The sequence below is a fragment of the Gorilla gorilla genome, chromosome 2 (assembly GCF_029281585.2).
Source record: "Gorilla gorilla gorilla isolate KB3781 chromosome 2, NHGRI_mGorGor1-v2.1_pri, whole genome shotgun sequence".
In the NCBI taxonomy this organism is placed as follows: domain Eukaryota; kingdom Metazoa; phylum Chordata; class Mammalia; order Primates; family Hominidae; genus Gorilla; species Gorilla gorilla.
The window spans coordinates 97,043,116-97,057,790 of NC_086017.1; the positions used below are offsets into that span (position 1 = coordinate 97,043,116).

Consider the following 14,675-nt stretch of genomic DNA (forward strand, 5'->3'; position numbering starts at 1 on the left):
TACTCTCCCGGCACTGATTATCTTAATAGGATTCATTATTGATATATCAAATTATTTATTAAAGCTGTCTAACTCACTAATGTTTTCCTATTTTCTTCCTCTACAAATTATTAAAATTATTCATCATGTCCTGTTAAATAGGACATTAGTCTATTACATAAGCATCACAGGCTTCCAAGGACTAAGTCTCAGTTCTCATAGTAAGCCCATAATACTTACTAATCAAATAACTAGTATGTTTTTCAGTTCATTTCCATCAAGGCCTTGGATATTTTATTTGTATTCCACCTTCCCCTTTATAGTCACTGTTTAGTGTTGTTTATATTTACTAAGAAGAAAAATAAAGAAGCAAAGAAAAAAAAGAAGGAGAGGAGAGGAGAAGAGGCAAACAGGGAGGGAAGGAAGGAGAGAGGGTAAGAAGGGAGGGAGGGAGAGAAGAAAAGAAAGGTCAAGTAGGTAAGAAAAGATCAGGGCCAGCAATTCCATGTGGCCAGGACTTCTACAGTGGAGCAGAAGCATTCCTGTGCTGCCCAGAAGGTACCACTAGTCACTGCTCACTGCTCACCTGGCCCTGCCCACAGGTAGCCAGCTTTTCCTCATGATAGGAATCACCCAGAGCCCTTGTTAAAGTGTGATTCCCACACCTTCCTATGAAGATTCTAGTTCAATAGATTCGAGATAAGGGGGTCCTGCAAACTGTCCTTAACAGGACTAGATCAATGATTATCAAACTCTGCATTGGAGTCACTGGGAGGGCTGGTTAAAACACAGATTGCCCCACCCCAGAGTTTCTGATTCTGCAGGTCTGGGGTGGAGCCCAAGAATTTGCACTTCTAACAAGCTCCCATGTGGCACTGATGTTCCTGGTCAGGAAAATCACACCTCGAGAACCATTTTACTAGATCATTCCTATAACCAGGTGAATTTGGAAGAAATCACCACTGTAGCAAATTTCTCTGAAGCTGTCATTGGAATGACGTATTATGTTTTTATCTAACCCTGTAATTACCCTGATTTAGATGTCATCAATAATTTTCTGTGAGTCAGAAATCAGTTTCAAACACATCTCTGTGACCTCGATACAGAGAGAAATAAAGGAGTCCAATGTGCTGCTCTTTCTTTATCAAGGTAAAAACACTAGTTTAAACCATGTGGATGCTGCCAAAATGCCTAGATTGTATACTATAAAGAGTTAATACAACAACAAATCAGGATAAGGAAGCCTATTAAAAGAACACAGACAGCTTTCAATGTCTGTATTCCTGTGTCAGACTCAGGTCTCTGGTATGTCACCACATAGCACCTACTGGAATGAGCAAGAGCTAATTTTTTAAAAGCTGATTTAGACACTCCTATTATTTAGAGATCCAAATTGGGCCACTGGGGCTTTAGGAATGGTGCTTCGCAGCTCAATGCAGCCACTATAAACTCAAGCCGGTTGTATCACTACTTTCCATGAGGAATTTAAGGGGTGTGACTGCATCCTTTCCAACCCTACATTCCTCTTGTGACAAAACCGATCCAGCTGTTTGTCTGAAAGAAATTCCTCACTGTCTTTAAATATTAAAAAGCAAGTGGATATCCATCCTCAGGGGCAAGTCTCCAGCTGGAACCTGGTACAGGCAGTTGCGAAACAAAGACAGTGCCCTGGAGAACATCTGCTTTTGAATTCTTACCTCGCCATAGGGGGGTTAGCCCCATCTTGCTTTTTGAAATGGCAGATTCTGGATGGAGGGTGATGGCTTGGCCCAAAGCTCTTGAGAAGTGTTCATCCACTACTGACCCAATGTCTCCCTGGAAATAAGTGAAAAGGACACAGCGAGAGTTAAGGTACTCCATCTCGGCAGGCTGGTCTTTCTCCTCCTCCTCCTCCTCCTCATCCTCCTCCTCTTGTTTGCTGGGAAGGGTGACTTCCAGAGAGTCCTGCATCTTGCTGAATACCGCTAACTTCTTCTGGGATGGAATAAACAAAACACAGTATCAAAGACAGTTTGTAGAAAAGCATTCACTAGTTAAGTTTTCACTTTTTTAAAAAAAGAATCTAAATATTAACATATGTTTGCAAACTGATTCTTCTTCATCTGTTTTACTCCATCTTTTTCCTCCCCAAACCAGTTGCCTCCTTCCCACACTAAAAAAAATACAATAAAAAGTCTGTGATTCTACATTTGGCAAACGAACATAAAAGCCCATTATCAAATAGTATATTTTCAAAACAAGATTTTGTTTTTGCTTTTGTTTTTGTTTTGCTTTTTGTTTTTTCATCTAGCTAGGCCAAAAGGAGAATGACTTTTTTAACAAAGTTTTTCTTCCCAGTTTGGGTTTATTTTTAAAAATGCAATGTACAGCAGTGTTATGGTTTAGGACAGAGAGGAATGACTGTCTGGGGGTGGAGTGGAGAAGAAAAGAACTTTTCATAAATAAAATAAACTAAAATAAAAACAGGAATGTAGCATCTTATAAAAGGATTTGGCAGATGTGCTGAACTCATGTCTTCAAAAATCAAACTAAAATGGCAAAATAAGTCTGTGTGAAGATGCATTTTGCATGGAACATATTTTTCAGATGTTCCACTTACCACCATTATCATGAGGGGAAAAGGTTTCATTATGGCTTAGTGAAAATATTATAAAATACTAGTAGTGGGTTAATCTTTCAAATAAAAATGAGAAAGATTTGTTAATTTAAAATGTTTAAAAATATAATTCTAATAATAATATACATTATTTCAGACATGTTTCTAAAACTTTATATTTATCACCTCATTTAATCTTTACAATTCTATAACATGGCTATTAATACTATCCATATTGTAAAGATTAAAAAGCTAAAGCACAGAAAAATTAAGTTACTTGCCAAAAGTCACAAATCATGTAAGCTGCAGAGTCAGAATGCATAAGAAAAACATACAGGTATAGACATGTGTGTGCATATATATGTTCTGGGGAATGGCAGGGAGGGATATCTAGCATATAGATATGCGTGTGCATACATTTGGTGGGGAAAGGCAGGGAGGGATATCTAGAGTAAAAAAATTACAAAAATATATTTTGTATTGTTTTTCTGTGTAATATGTTTATAGTTAATTGTCATTTTCTTATTTCTGCTCTTCAGTATTTCCAAACATTTTTCACTGAGCACATATTCCATTTATTATCAACTTCAATGCAAATTACATATAAGAAGATAATGCTAAAGATATGAAATGTATTATTCTAGTGATGAAATGAGCTTTCTCTGTCATCTTTATGTCTGCAAAACCTAATCCTTGATCATACCATTTTTTTTTTTTTACTTTGAAAAAAACGCATGCTGGAAAATGAATATTAATAGAAATAGATAAATCACTCCAGAATATCCAGTAATTTTTCAAATGTTAGCAAAATACATACCCCAGACTCTATATTTCTAATGTAATTACTAGATTCAATATCTATAGCTTCAAATTATAAATGCACCATTCAATAAATTGGTCCCTTTCCCCTAGCAGTGAATATGTTGTTCTTGTATAAGGTGAGTACTGAAATATTCAGAAATACTATGAACTTCTAGTTATTGTTTCAGGATGGTTATTTATAAATATGTGTTTTGCTTTTATTTAAAATTTGTATCAGTATGGTTATGATTTGTTGATGCATAGATAATTCATACTTTGTAAGTGAATGTGCCTTGCTGATGAATAGGTGATTGCTTTTATTTCTCATAATCTACCTCTGCACAGATTTGAACATGTTTATATTTAACTTCAATAGTATAAAAACCATAGAAACATATGGTATGTGTAAAATGAGGGAATCGAACTAAATAACCTAGTTTTAAATTCCATTATAAAATTAAATGATATTATGATTTATTAGTCAAATCACAGTGCTGCTTCTTCGGGTGCATGTGTATTTACCTAAAACATGTACTGTTTTAACCATATGCACACACTCTCTGCTGAATATTCTGGCACATTAGAAAGCAGCTCTGTTTTTCTATGAAAAAAAAAAACCCTAAAACCTATCTACATGGTGGCATCATTGTCCACAAGTGTTCATTCTTATCCGTGAAACTAATTTCTTTTTTCTGTTAATGTCCAGCTCAGCATCAGTTTGTGAGAGTGGGGCTTTGCATATAAATGCTTTATTTGTTTAATTGTAACATTAATTCTTTAAATAGAAGAGCCTGGCTATGTTAACAATCCAAATAAAGTCAACGTTTGATTTTATCCTTAATTGACAGCAATTAATTCTTAGATGAAATAAAATTGAAGTTATATATATGTAAAGGATTTGAAGGCCATGAATCCTGATACAAATGTCAAATAGTATTCTTATCAATAGTAGCAATCATAAACTATCAATTTTAAAATCGATACTTTAAAATCCATTAAACTATTGTATTTAAACTATAGAATTTCAATTGATTTAAGATTTCACAGTTTTCTAAATGCTTCATAATATTGTGTTACTTTTCCTACCAATGTTTCAATGGTTGGATAGAAATAAACTAACCTAAAAATTATATTTTTCAATATGCAATGGGAAATAGTAAGCAAAAGCTGCCCCTGCATTAAAATGTCTGTCATCAGTTTATTTTAGAAAAAGAATTCTCTCATTATATGTATTCTTTATATTCTTTTTATTTCATATATGTAATATATCTATATTTACATAAATATGTACACTGAAATATTCCTTTTTGATATAGCAAATATATATGGTTCTTTAAAATATTTATACTGATTCCTCTAATTAAATAAAATTTTTTGGAATGATTATATACTTTCTTTTTTCTTTTTCTCTCTCTCGATTCTTTTACTAATTAAATAAACTTGCTAGAAAACTATCAAACAAATAAAATGAAAAAAGCTTCTATCTACCAATAGTCAGGACACAAGAATGTCTACCGTTGCCACTTGCAATTTTTTTTCAGATAAAGTCAGGTTAATTTTCACAGATTATAATGAACCAATTTAAATATTTACGTTTACAACACACACAAGCACACACACACTCACATACACAGACATTTATAGCCTCACAATCAACAGTACTGGTTAAAATAAGAATCTCAAAGTATCCAAATGGCCTGATAACTCACTAATGTGCCAAGGTTGAATTTGCATACTTTTTTTTAACATTAAGTATGATCATGAGGAAAACAGAAATACAGCATTTAAACAGCAATGGATTCAAATGCTGCCTTTCATCCCATCTTAATTTCATTCTCCATAGACTCTGGTGCCTCTACTACTTTCTAATGTCTGTGTTCTGTTGACTGTAAATCAATTTATTGCTTTTTTAATTTTTATTTTTTGAGACGGACTTTTGCTCTTGTTGCCCAGGCTGGAGTGCAATGGTGTGATCTTGGCTCACTGCAACCTCCGCCTCCCAGATTCAAGTGATTCTCCTGCCTCAGCCTCCCTAGAAGCTGGGATTACAGGTGCCTGCCACGATGCCCAGCTAATTTTTTGTATTTTTCGTAGAGACGGGGTTTCACTATGTTGGCCAGGCTGCTCTCAAACTCCTGACCTCAGGTGACTTACCCGCCTCAGCCTCCCAAAGTGCTGGGATTACAGGCATGAGCCACTGCGCCCAGCTCTGCTTTTTTTTTTTTTTTACTAAGTATTTTGCTCATAAGCACTTCTGCCACATTCTGTATTCACTTGGTGTTTGCTCCTTCAGTGAAACTTTCCTAGTGTTACATTCTTTCTTGGGAATAATATACAAAATTCAAAACATGGAGACTAAATATCAAATCATCAGAACCAAGATTTCCTGATTGAAGGTCACAATGTAATCTAATTGGTATTTTTCTCAAAATGCACAATCACTTCCTAAAAATATCCAGATTTCTCAGAAATATTTATGTTTTTCTTTGAAGACCCTGCAGAAATGTTAACAAAAATAAAGTCATCTAAAGGGATTTTAAAGACTACAAGTTGTTGTTTTTTTAAATGCACATTTATGTCTCTTCACCACTACATAGTTACGACAATTTTTCCCTCGGTAAAATGACTCTGGAGTAAGATGAAACAATAAATGGGTTAATAGTTATAAAGTTAAAGCTAACTCACAAAGAGGTTAAAGCATCAATGTGGAGAGTTCACTTGGGCAGTACAGACCATATCCAACCACCACACTGCTTGCCATTAGGCACAACAGCAACAAACTTTTCAGCAGGAATGTGCAGGGGAAGGATTTGTCTGACAAGAGAAAGACTTCCATGTCAGGAGCCAAATACCACTAACTCCCCAAGGCTTAAGCCTACAAAATGCCAAATGATTACCGTGCATATGTGGAAACTTTTTTTCCTAGGGAAACAAAAGTATTTTAATGAATCACTGGAGTCTTTGGATATTTAGAAACAGATTTAAAAAGAAAATCTACTGGCTATCTTTTTAAAATACAATGATTCCTTTATATTCAAAAACATGATTGGAGCTATAAGAAGAAATCACTATTCCAGGGTAAATATTTCAAAATCATGGAGGACATAAAAGCAGCACATTACTCTGTGACTATATATACTTTTTTTCTTTTGAGACAGGTTCTCGCTCTCATTTGCACTCATTGCACTCATTGCCCAGGCTGGAGTGCAATGGCGTGACCACGGCTCACTGCAGCCTCCACCTCTCAGGCTCAAATGATTATCTCACTTCAACTGGGACTACAGGTGTGTGCCACCATGCTGGCCTTATTTTCTATTCTTATTTTTTTGTGGTGACAGGATCTCACTATGTTGCCAGGGTTGGTCTCCAACTCCTGGCCTTAAGTGATCCTCCTGCCTCAGCCTCCCAGAAGTGTTGGGATTACAGGCATGAGCTACCATGCCTGGCCACATATTTCCTAATTTACTTGGATAACAGATTTTGGTTCTTAGTCTATTTGGAGAAGGATAGGTCAAGTTATATGAGGTTGGGTCAAGTTAAGGAACATATGTCACAAATCTTTTGTATATTTCATTTCACATAACTGTCCTCTCACATACACATATTTTGTCAGAATAAGTATTCCCAAGTAATAAATTAATATGCAAATTACTGGGTCAGGATGGCCTAACTATAATAGTAAGTGGAAGAGATGGGATTAGAACCTATTTCTGTCTGTTTACAAAGCATGTACCCAGAAAATAGACTAAAGAAAATGTGTCTCTATGATATTTATTTTAACTGAATAAACAGACAAACAGAAAACATCAGTCAGCATGGCATCACATGCTAACTAGGACAGTCTAAAATTCATGACATTAAAAAATTAGAGATTAAACAATGCCATGCTTTTAAAAACATATATAATTCTAGGTGAAATTGAACTTCTATGTCTAAGAATATATTATCTCCTTGACAAATCAGATACATAAAACAATTGTCTACAATTTTTCTGAAAATCTTATTTTGGAAATTTGACCAGTCAGTCTGTGAGACAAAAATCACACCTCAGGATTCTGTGTTTGTTTCTCTGTTTTTGTTAACAGTAGGGAGGAGCCAACCGAAAATAATATAACTTAACAGGATGAGTTACTTTTGAGTGCATTTGCCTCTAAATGAGTCTTGTCATTATCAAAAAATCAAACCTAACCCCTCCAAGGAAGAAAAATTGCCAGTTTTGATGATGTTCAAAAAAATGTGCCACAGGCTTAGAGGCGATTTCAAAATTTACATTCCCAAAATGTTTTAAGCAATGATCATATCATGAGGGTATGTGTTCTCTCTCAAACCAACTACTTTGAAGGAGACAACCATTTCCAACATATAAATTTCTAGTTAGTTTGTATAATTCTATTATTAGACTTAGGGTATAATTTCATTTTTAAGGTAATTTATCCATTATTCATTAATTTATCTAATTGTCAATTAATACCTACCTTGTGTCAGAAATTATGCAAAGACTCGGAGTCACAAAGATGAAAGTCATAGCCTGTTCCTAAACTCAAACTTCTCATAGTTAGTTGGAAGAGGATAGTAAGGGCAATAATAAATAAAGAGAGCCTCATGGTTTATTTATATGGCTGATGGCATTATAATCTCTAAGTGGCCAATATTCCAAAATTTAAAAGTAAGAAAATTCAAAAGATAACATAGGTTAATTACTAACTGTTTTCTTGTTTCTAAAGCAGCACAGATGGGAAGGGAATTCAACAGAAAAAGAACTGAAATGGGAAAGAAGATTTGACCGAAACTCTTTCCATGAGTCTGAGCAAGCCACTGAAGCTTCTGGCCCTTAGCTTCCTCTTTTGAAAACAAGAAACTTTGATTTGATTGTCTCAGAGGTCTCTCATCCAACTCTATATCTTAATAAGCAACATACTGGAGCTCTAGACAAATTCACACTTAATTTTGTTTCTTACATTGGCTGCCTCTTCTGATATTTAGCCAAAAAAAACCCTACAGATCATTGAAGAACAATTTATTTTCAGACTTGGGTCATCTAGTCCAATTCCTAGGAATTAGTTACGGCGCTTCGTTTATCTGTCTTCATATTAACAAGAAAGGATAGACTTTTAGAGTCCCCCTACTGCATCCTCCAATGACAAGTGTTTTGGCATACTGAAATCATTTGGTTTTAAGGAGAAATGACACCTGTTGAATTTAAGTCATTCTTCTTTTCTTCCTCAACTGAAGAAGGAGACAAGTGAAAAATGGTTCAGTTACCCTAGTTCAGACCACACTTGTAAATTACTGGCGTAAATCTGGTATCCACTGAACTATCAGTAAATATGGATTTATGAGTTGTTCTAGCAGCAGCTGTTTGGGTCTAATGGTTCAAGGCAGTCTTAGGTCTTCCTAAATGAGTGGTCAGAGCAGAAAACCAGCTGCTTAAAGAGATGTGTTTTGAAAGGTTCAGAGCAGAGCTTAGCTCAAAAGTTTTGCTTTCACTGTCCCTGACAGAGCCTCAAATTCAACTCTTAGAGAGCTTTTGCTTCTTGAATAAAAATGTTTTCTTGGAGGTAATACCCTAACATATTATCTATTACAAGATATATTAGTTTTCAGATTTTTAAAAAGTTAGTTGGACACAGAGCCTATGGAAGTGAGAGCCAAGCTAAGCACCCAGGTCTTAGAATGACAGTCACCTAGCTTACAAGTTTGCTTTAAGATCTGCCTTAGGCATCATAAGCATAATAGTTTTATTACCATTGAAAATTCCCTTTGCACAGATAGATATGACATATATATATATATAGACACACACACATGTATACACACACACACATATATACACACACGCACACAGCCCAGCTTCTTCTGCAGTAACCTGAAGAAACAGTGCATAGGAGAACAAGACTTTCCACTCTAAACACCTCTTTTACCATCTTATAGGTCACCTCCTTGCCATCTCCGGCTTTGTGAGATGTGAAATTTTACTAAGGGCTAGATAAGGTAGAACTTCCTTGCATTTAGCCAAAATACCCTTTACATAAATTTCCAGAGTGTCACCTTGTCCTGGCATTTTGTTTCTTGGTGAACACATCCTCACTATGCATGATTTTATGGTTCTCAATCTTGCCCTTACCATCATCATTGTAATCTCGATTCTGGTTGACTGCCAGAGATAAGAGTTCAATTATTTTAACATTTAATTTTTCCTCCGGCTTTGAATTTTCTGGCTGGGAAGTTATAGGGAGCATGAAGCTGTGGGGCACTTTAAGTCTCGAAGTCTCTACAGTGAAGTTAATTTGTGTAGTGTGAAGTTATAGGGGCTGTTCTTTCTCAAAGAAGTCCTGTATAAATTTTTATAAATCTACTTAAGTCCTTACTTACAGTTGCAAGAAAAATAGATCCTCTGCCTCAGATAAGTTGTCTGTGAATTGAAACTACTTCGGTTATAACTGTATTCTTTTCTCTTAATGAATCTAAACTTGTGTTGGAATAGCAATAATAGATGAGACACTTAACTGTTAATACCACTTCCTGTATTTTATTTTAGATAAATAAATATTCATTTGCTAACTGGATATACTGTTTCATCAACAAGGGTGCAACATGGATAGCATAAGTCATTAGCATAATCCAAATGCTTGCTAAAGGCCTTTGGAATGCCTAAACTTAAAAAAGTACACTACCAAGGACTTGGAAAGAATCTCGCACTCCAACGCCAAAGAATCTATTGCATATTAATCTTCATTAGAAAAAAAATTGATTGGGGACCTAAAGACAAAAATAAGCCTATTGTGCAATAGCAAAACATTAAAAAAATTTAAAAAGCTTTAGGAAATTTCATGTCATTGTACAAAGATGCTACACCGGAGAAAGGGGGATCTGGTGATCCTAATTTTGTCACCAGCTTTGAAATCTTTAGCTAGGCATTTCAGCCCTATAAAAATCCATTTTCTCACTTGTAAAAAGAAGAGTTGAAGTTATGTTTTTCCAGGGCTTTTTTCTCTGACAAACTGAATTGCAGAACAATTTTATGACTCAACCAAGGTAACAGAGTCCCGAGAGAGTTTGAAAAAACACCTTACAAAACTTATAACTGAAGTTCTCCCTCCAAGGGCACTTAATTTTTTCAAGTGAAAGCATGCATGCAGATTCATCCAGCTGTTACCCTGGAAAAGGGCAGAGTAAATATACTCCATTTTATATGAAGCCCAAAGTGTGATTGTTAAAAACCCCCATGCACAATTAGAAAACCAGTGACTGTTCTCTGTCTCATCTATAAACCGCATAATTCTGAAACCTTTGACAGCATGTGCTGAGAGACTGAGTCAAGGGTTCTCCTGAGGAGTTGTTAGAGAGTGACATATTAAAGCCAGAAAGAGATGGTGGGCACGGGAAACAGGTCACCCAGCATCCCTCAGTAATTTTGGCTCTATAAACCCCACTGTAGGATTTATACCCCGCCATGCAATTTCTAGTAATTAATGTCAGGGACAATAAAATGTATACTTTGGACATATTTTAGCTTACTTTGACTTTTTAGCCCACTGTATACCTAAGTAACACACTGCAGTGCAAGCTAATATATATATAGAGTTAACTAGGTTTTTAAAATGACATTCACTTATTACCCACCTACAACATGCAATATGTTCAACAAAAACCTAAACTTATATTTCAGGTGCACATTTGTGCTTATCGGAAAACAGGTGAGAGTACACATGCCTGGATAATGAAGTTCTGTTATTTCCAAAATAATTCTCAATGTTATATGATCATTTGTTAAGAGGAAAAATATACCTGTGTTTAAAATCCATCATAAGTAATCATTTTGATACAGTAATTAATAAGGACTTCAGAGCCATACAGTTTGAGGGGAAAATTAGTTGACAGATACACTACTACAATTGAATACAGAAGTAATACAAAACTTTAATGCTGTCTTTTCTAGCATTTTTTAAATGGCTATTAAAATTTCTTGATTGCTGTTACTTTTCTTTGCTCCTTTTCCATTTTTTCCTTCTCCAAAAATCAATTTTTCAAATTCAGTAGGAGTTGTAGCCCTTACTTTTGTCTCCCAGGCAAGATGCTATTAGGGGTCACTTCCCATGTACGGAGAAAACAATCTTCATGGATAATAATGATAAAACCTTATGGAATGCAAAAACAACCAAAATATGTATTCTCGGATGACTGCATTAGGGCCAAGTCAATATTAGTCCCACTTCACCCACGCATCGCATAGTCTAAAAATGCTGTCAGCCTGATAAGAATTTCCTGATTTACTCTCTTTTCCAATAGAAAATGTAGGTCATCAAAATAAACTTCTGACACTAAAAGAACAGTAGTTACACTGTCAAGTCTTTTTTTTTATTTCGTTAGCCAGTTATGGTCAAACAGTTTCTTTACTTGACCAAAAAAAAAAAAGAGAGAAGAAGGAGAAGAAAAAGAAGAAAGAAAGAAATTTTGAACAAGCCATTTTAGTAAAAGCAACATGAAAATTTCCAAGCACCTCCCTATGGCTCACTCAGCCTAACATCTAGTTAAGCAATGTCTACAAAAGCCCAAAATATAGAAGTTGATCATTATGTAACCAATCAATGTAGATAAATTGTTTTCTTTTTAAGAAGCTCAATGGTCAGAGTTTTCCTGATTTTTATTTTATTTTATTTTTTACTTTTTAAAATTGTTGTCTTCAGTATGTTGACGGTTTTAGCAAAAGAAATGAATTTGGGGACCGAGTCTCAGGGCTATTGCAAACATTATATAAAGTATTGGAGTCATTTCTTATTGAAAACTTTTATGATTGGCAATTTGCCGTTTTCTCTGATACCGAATGTTATTTTCTAGCTCCAAAAAAAGTGTTATAGTATTAACTCCACACCACAGATTCATTAATTTCACAACCCTAAAAAATGAAGCCATATTTGAAACAACTTCTACTGGTTTGTTATTTTATAAAGGAGGAAAGTATCTTTCTGAACATGTAGAGAAGTTTTAGTTTGTTGCTCATCCACATTCCAAATGATAATTGAAGACCTCTGTAATATCAGAGATGCTTTGAAATGCTGGTGCTGCTGAATATTTTTTTTTTAAGAGGATAGCAAGAAAGTAGGGCTCCTTCCTCTTTTGCCCTAATTGGTCCTGGTTAAGCTGGTACTATTTAGCAGATGAATCTGGGGCATATACCCTTCCAGAATTAGCTGAATTTCATAGTTCCTAAATTCTAAACGGAAGGTTAGATTTCTTTCTAAAGAGTAGCACTGTAATTCTAGCAAAGAGACAGAAGTAGAGGAAATACAGAAAGTAAAATGTCAGATTAATTAACAGCCCAAACCTATGAAGGTTAGCAATAAAACATGTGGTACCTAAGAAAGTAAAAAGAAATAAATCAATATATTCTATGGATGGTAATTTCCTAACCAAATCTAGTTATATTTTTTTAAGTTTCTCCAAATCCACCCACCCCAATTCCCATAGTCTGAGGTGGACTCTATTTTGGTACAGCCCTTGCCACATACATTTTTTATTTTAATGTAGCACTAACTAAGCCTTGGCACACTCTCCGTTGTATCCAGAGAGTAATGTCCAAGGGCGCCTCGTGCCAAATTCCCCAGAACTCTACTGTTCCTTCTAAAGTAACTATATCATCTCCTCAGTTCACGACCCCTTATTATGGACATCTTCAGTTACTCTTGGAAGAGTGGAGACTCAGCATCCAGAGATTCAAGGTAACCTTTTGGCCGAGGGACACACTGTCAACAGACTGAACACGTACAAACTCTGTGCTTTGCTGGAATTAAAAAATGAATGAAGAACCTTGGAATCCATCCCTGTCCTCTAAGTCACAGTCACCGGGAGAAAGACTCTGTGGAGAAGTTCTAGTAACACCCGATAGACATTATGCTAGATCAGTGTTCCCCCATGAAAGTCCCAGATCATTTCGTGAACTCACTCTCCAGGTAGCCTCCCCTACCTCTGTCAGCGCACTTCATCTTCCTCATCAATAAAACCCTGAAACATTCCATCTTCCCAAATAAACAAAATAGTTGGTTGAAAGGAAGTTTACTCACATGGTCCTAAGATAGATGCCCTTGGTGAGCTTCAGAGAACTGAGTCCTAAGAGCTAGGGTGCCTAGGAGGAGCAGCCTCTGAGCTCCGGTGACCACAGCTCAATGAAGCCCCCAGCTAGGTCATGCCTCACCCACCCGTCCACCCCGCTGCTCTCCCTTCCCGGCTTTCTCGGGATGGCTTTCTGCTCAAGGACGCTCCCGCAGGTCCCAGAGCATCCTCTGCGCCACGCTTGCCGGCGGGACGTCGCCGAGCCGCAGACCGATACTCTCGATGCCCTTCGCCCCCGCCCCCAGCAGGCTGCCCGGCCGGTGACTCACCTGCTGGCCAGGTTGGGGCGCCGGCTGATAGTAGGCTGTGGGGCAGGTTGTCGCTGCCATGGGGTTGGGCAGATACTGGGACGCTCCATACGGCTGGGGGTGATACATCACCTCCGCACAACTCATGGCAGCCGGGGCAGTGGCGGCCCCCGAGCTGCCGCCGCCGCTCTACGCGCTGGCGCGAGGGGCGCGGGCGCCGCCGCCGCCGCAGCTGCCGCCTCTGTCGCTGCTCCAGCTGCTACTGCGGCGAAGGCGGGTCCTCGGCGGCCTCGGGCTCCGCGCGGGGCGCGGGGTCGGGAGGGACTGGCAATCAGCGGGGGCCCATGCGCGGGCACCTTCATCTTCAGCCCCTCCGGGTGTCCCCTGCCGCGCTTATATAGCGGCTCAGGGACGCAGCCGCCCGCTGCGCCGCTGGGGCATTACCGCGTCCGGCTCCCGCGAGGGCTGCGGCGCCCACGGCAGCGCCAGTCACAGCCACAGCCCAGGCCCGGGTCGGGCAGCGGTGGGGAGCCCAGCTCCGGTTTGCATATACACAATGCACGCCCGGGGCTCGTCCTATCACGGGTGCTCCCGGCCGTGCGAGGACCGGGAGGCGGGGGCAGAGGGAGGGGGAACGCCGGGGAGGAGGGGGAGCACTTTGCCTCCCCAGGCTCTGACGCGGAACTTTGCAAAGTTTCTCCAACTCGCTTTGCAGCGGGCGGGTCACCCTGCAGGGGGACCCCGGGAAGGCTGGCTGCGGATTGGAGCGAAGTTTGCAGCCCTCTCCGCCTCCCAGCATGAGATGGTGGTGGGAGGGGAATGGTATGCAGAGGCTCCGCGCCCTCAAGGCTCGGCAGGTTCCCACCCTGTCTCTGTCACCTGGCTGCCAGGGCGAGGGCTTCCCTACTCCAAGGAGATTTTACTGGGAACACCAACTCAGA

General features: G+C 38.2%; 1 protein-coding gene across 7 annotated transcripts in view; it reads right to left on the reverse strand.

Moving 5' to 3' along the window:
• VGLL3 (vestigial like family member 3) overlaps positions 1-14,659 on the reverse strand; it is a 59,302-nt gene extending 44,643 nt beyond the window's left edge. For 3 of the 7 annotated variants that reach the window (XM_019024825.3, XM_055381416.2, XM_063703937.1), the window contains exons 1-2: positions 13,756-14,492; positions 1,677-1,953 (exon numbers count right to left, since the gene is read on the reverse strand). In XM_019024825.3, the coding sequence (XP_018880370.1) occupies positions 1,677-1,953; positions 13,756-13,881 (403 nt within the window). In that variant the 5' untranslated portion in view covers positions 13,882-14,492. Of the gene's footprint in view, positions 1-1,676; positions 1,954-13,755 lie in introns of all 7 variants that reach the window. The other 4 variants (XM_063703939.1, XM_063703940.1, XM_019024826.4 and 1 more) reach the window with 3 other exon arrangements.
• Positions 14,660-14,675: the final 16 nt, after the last annotated feature.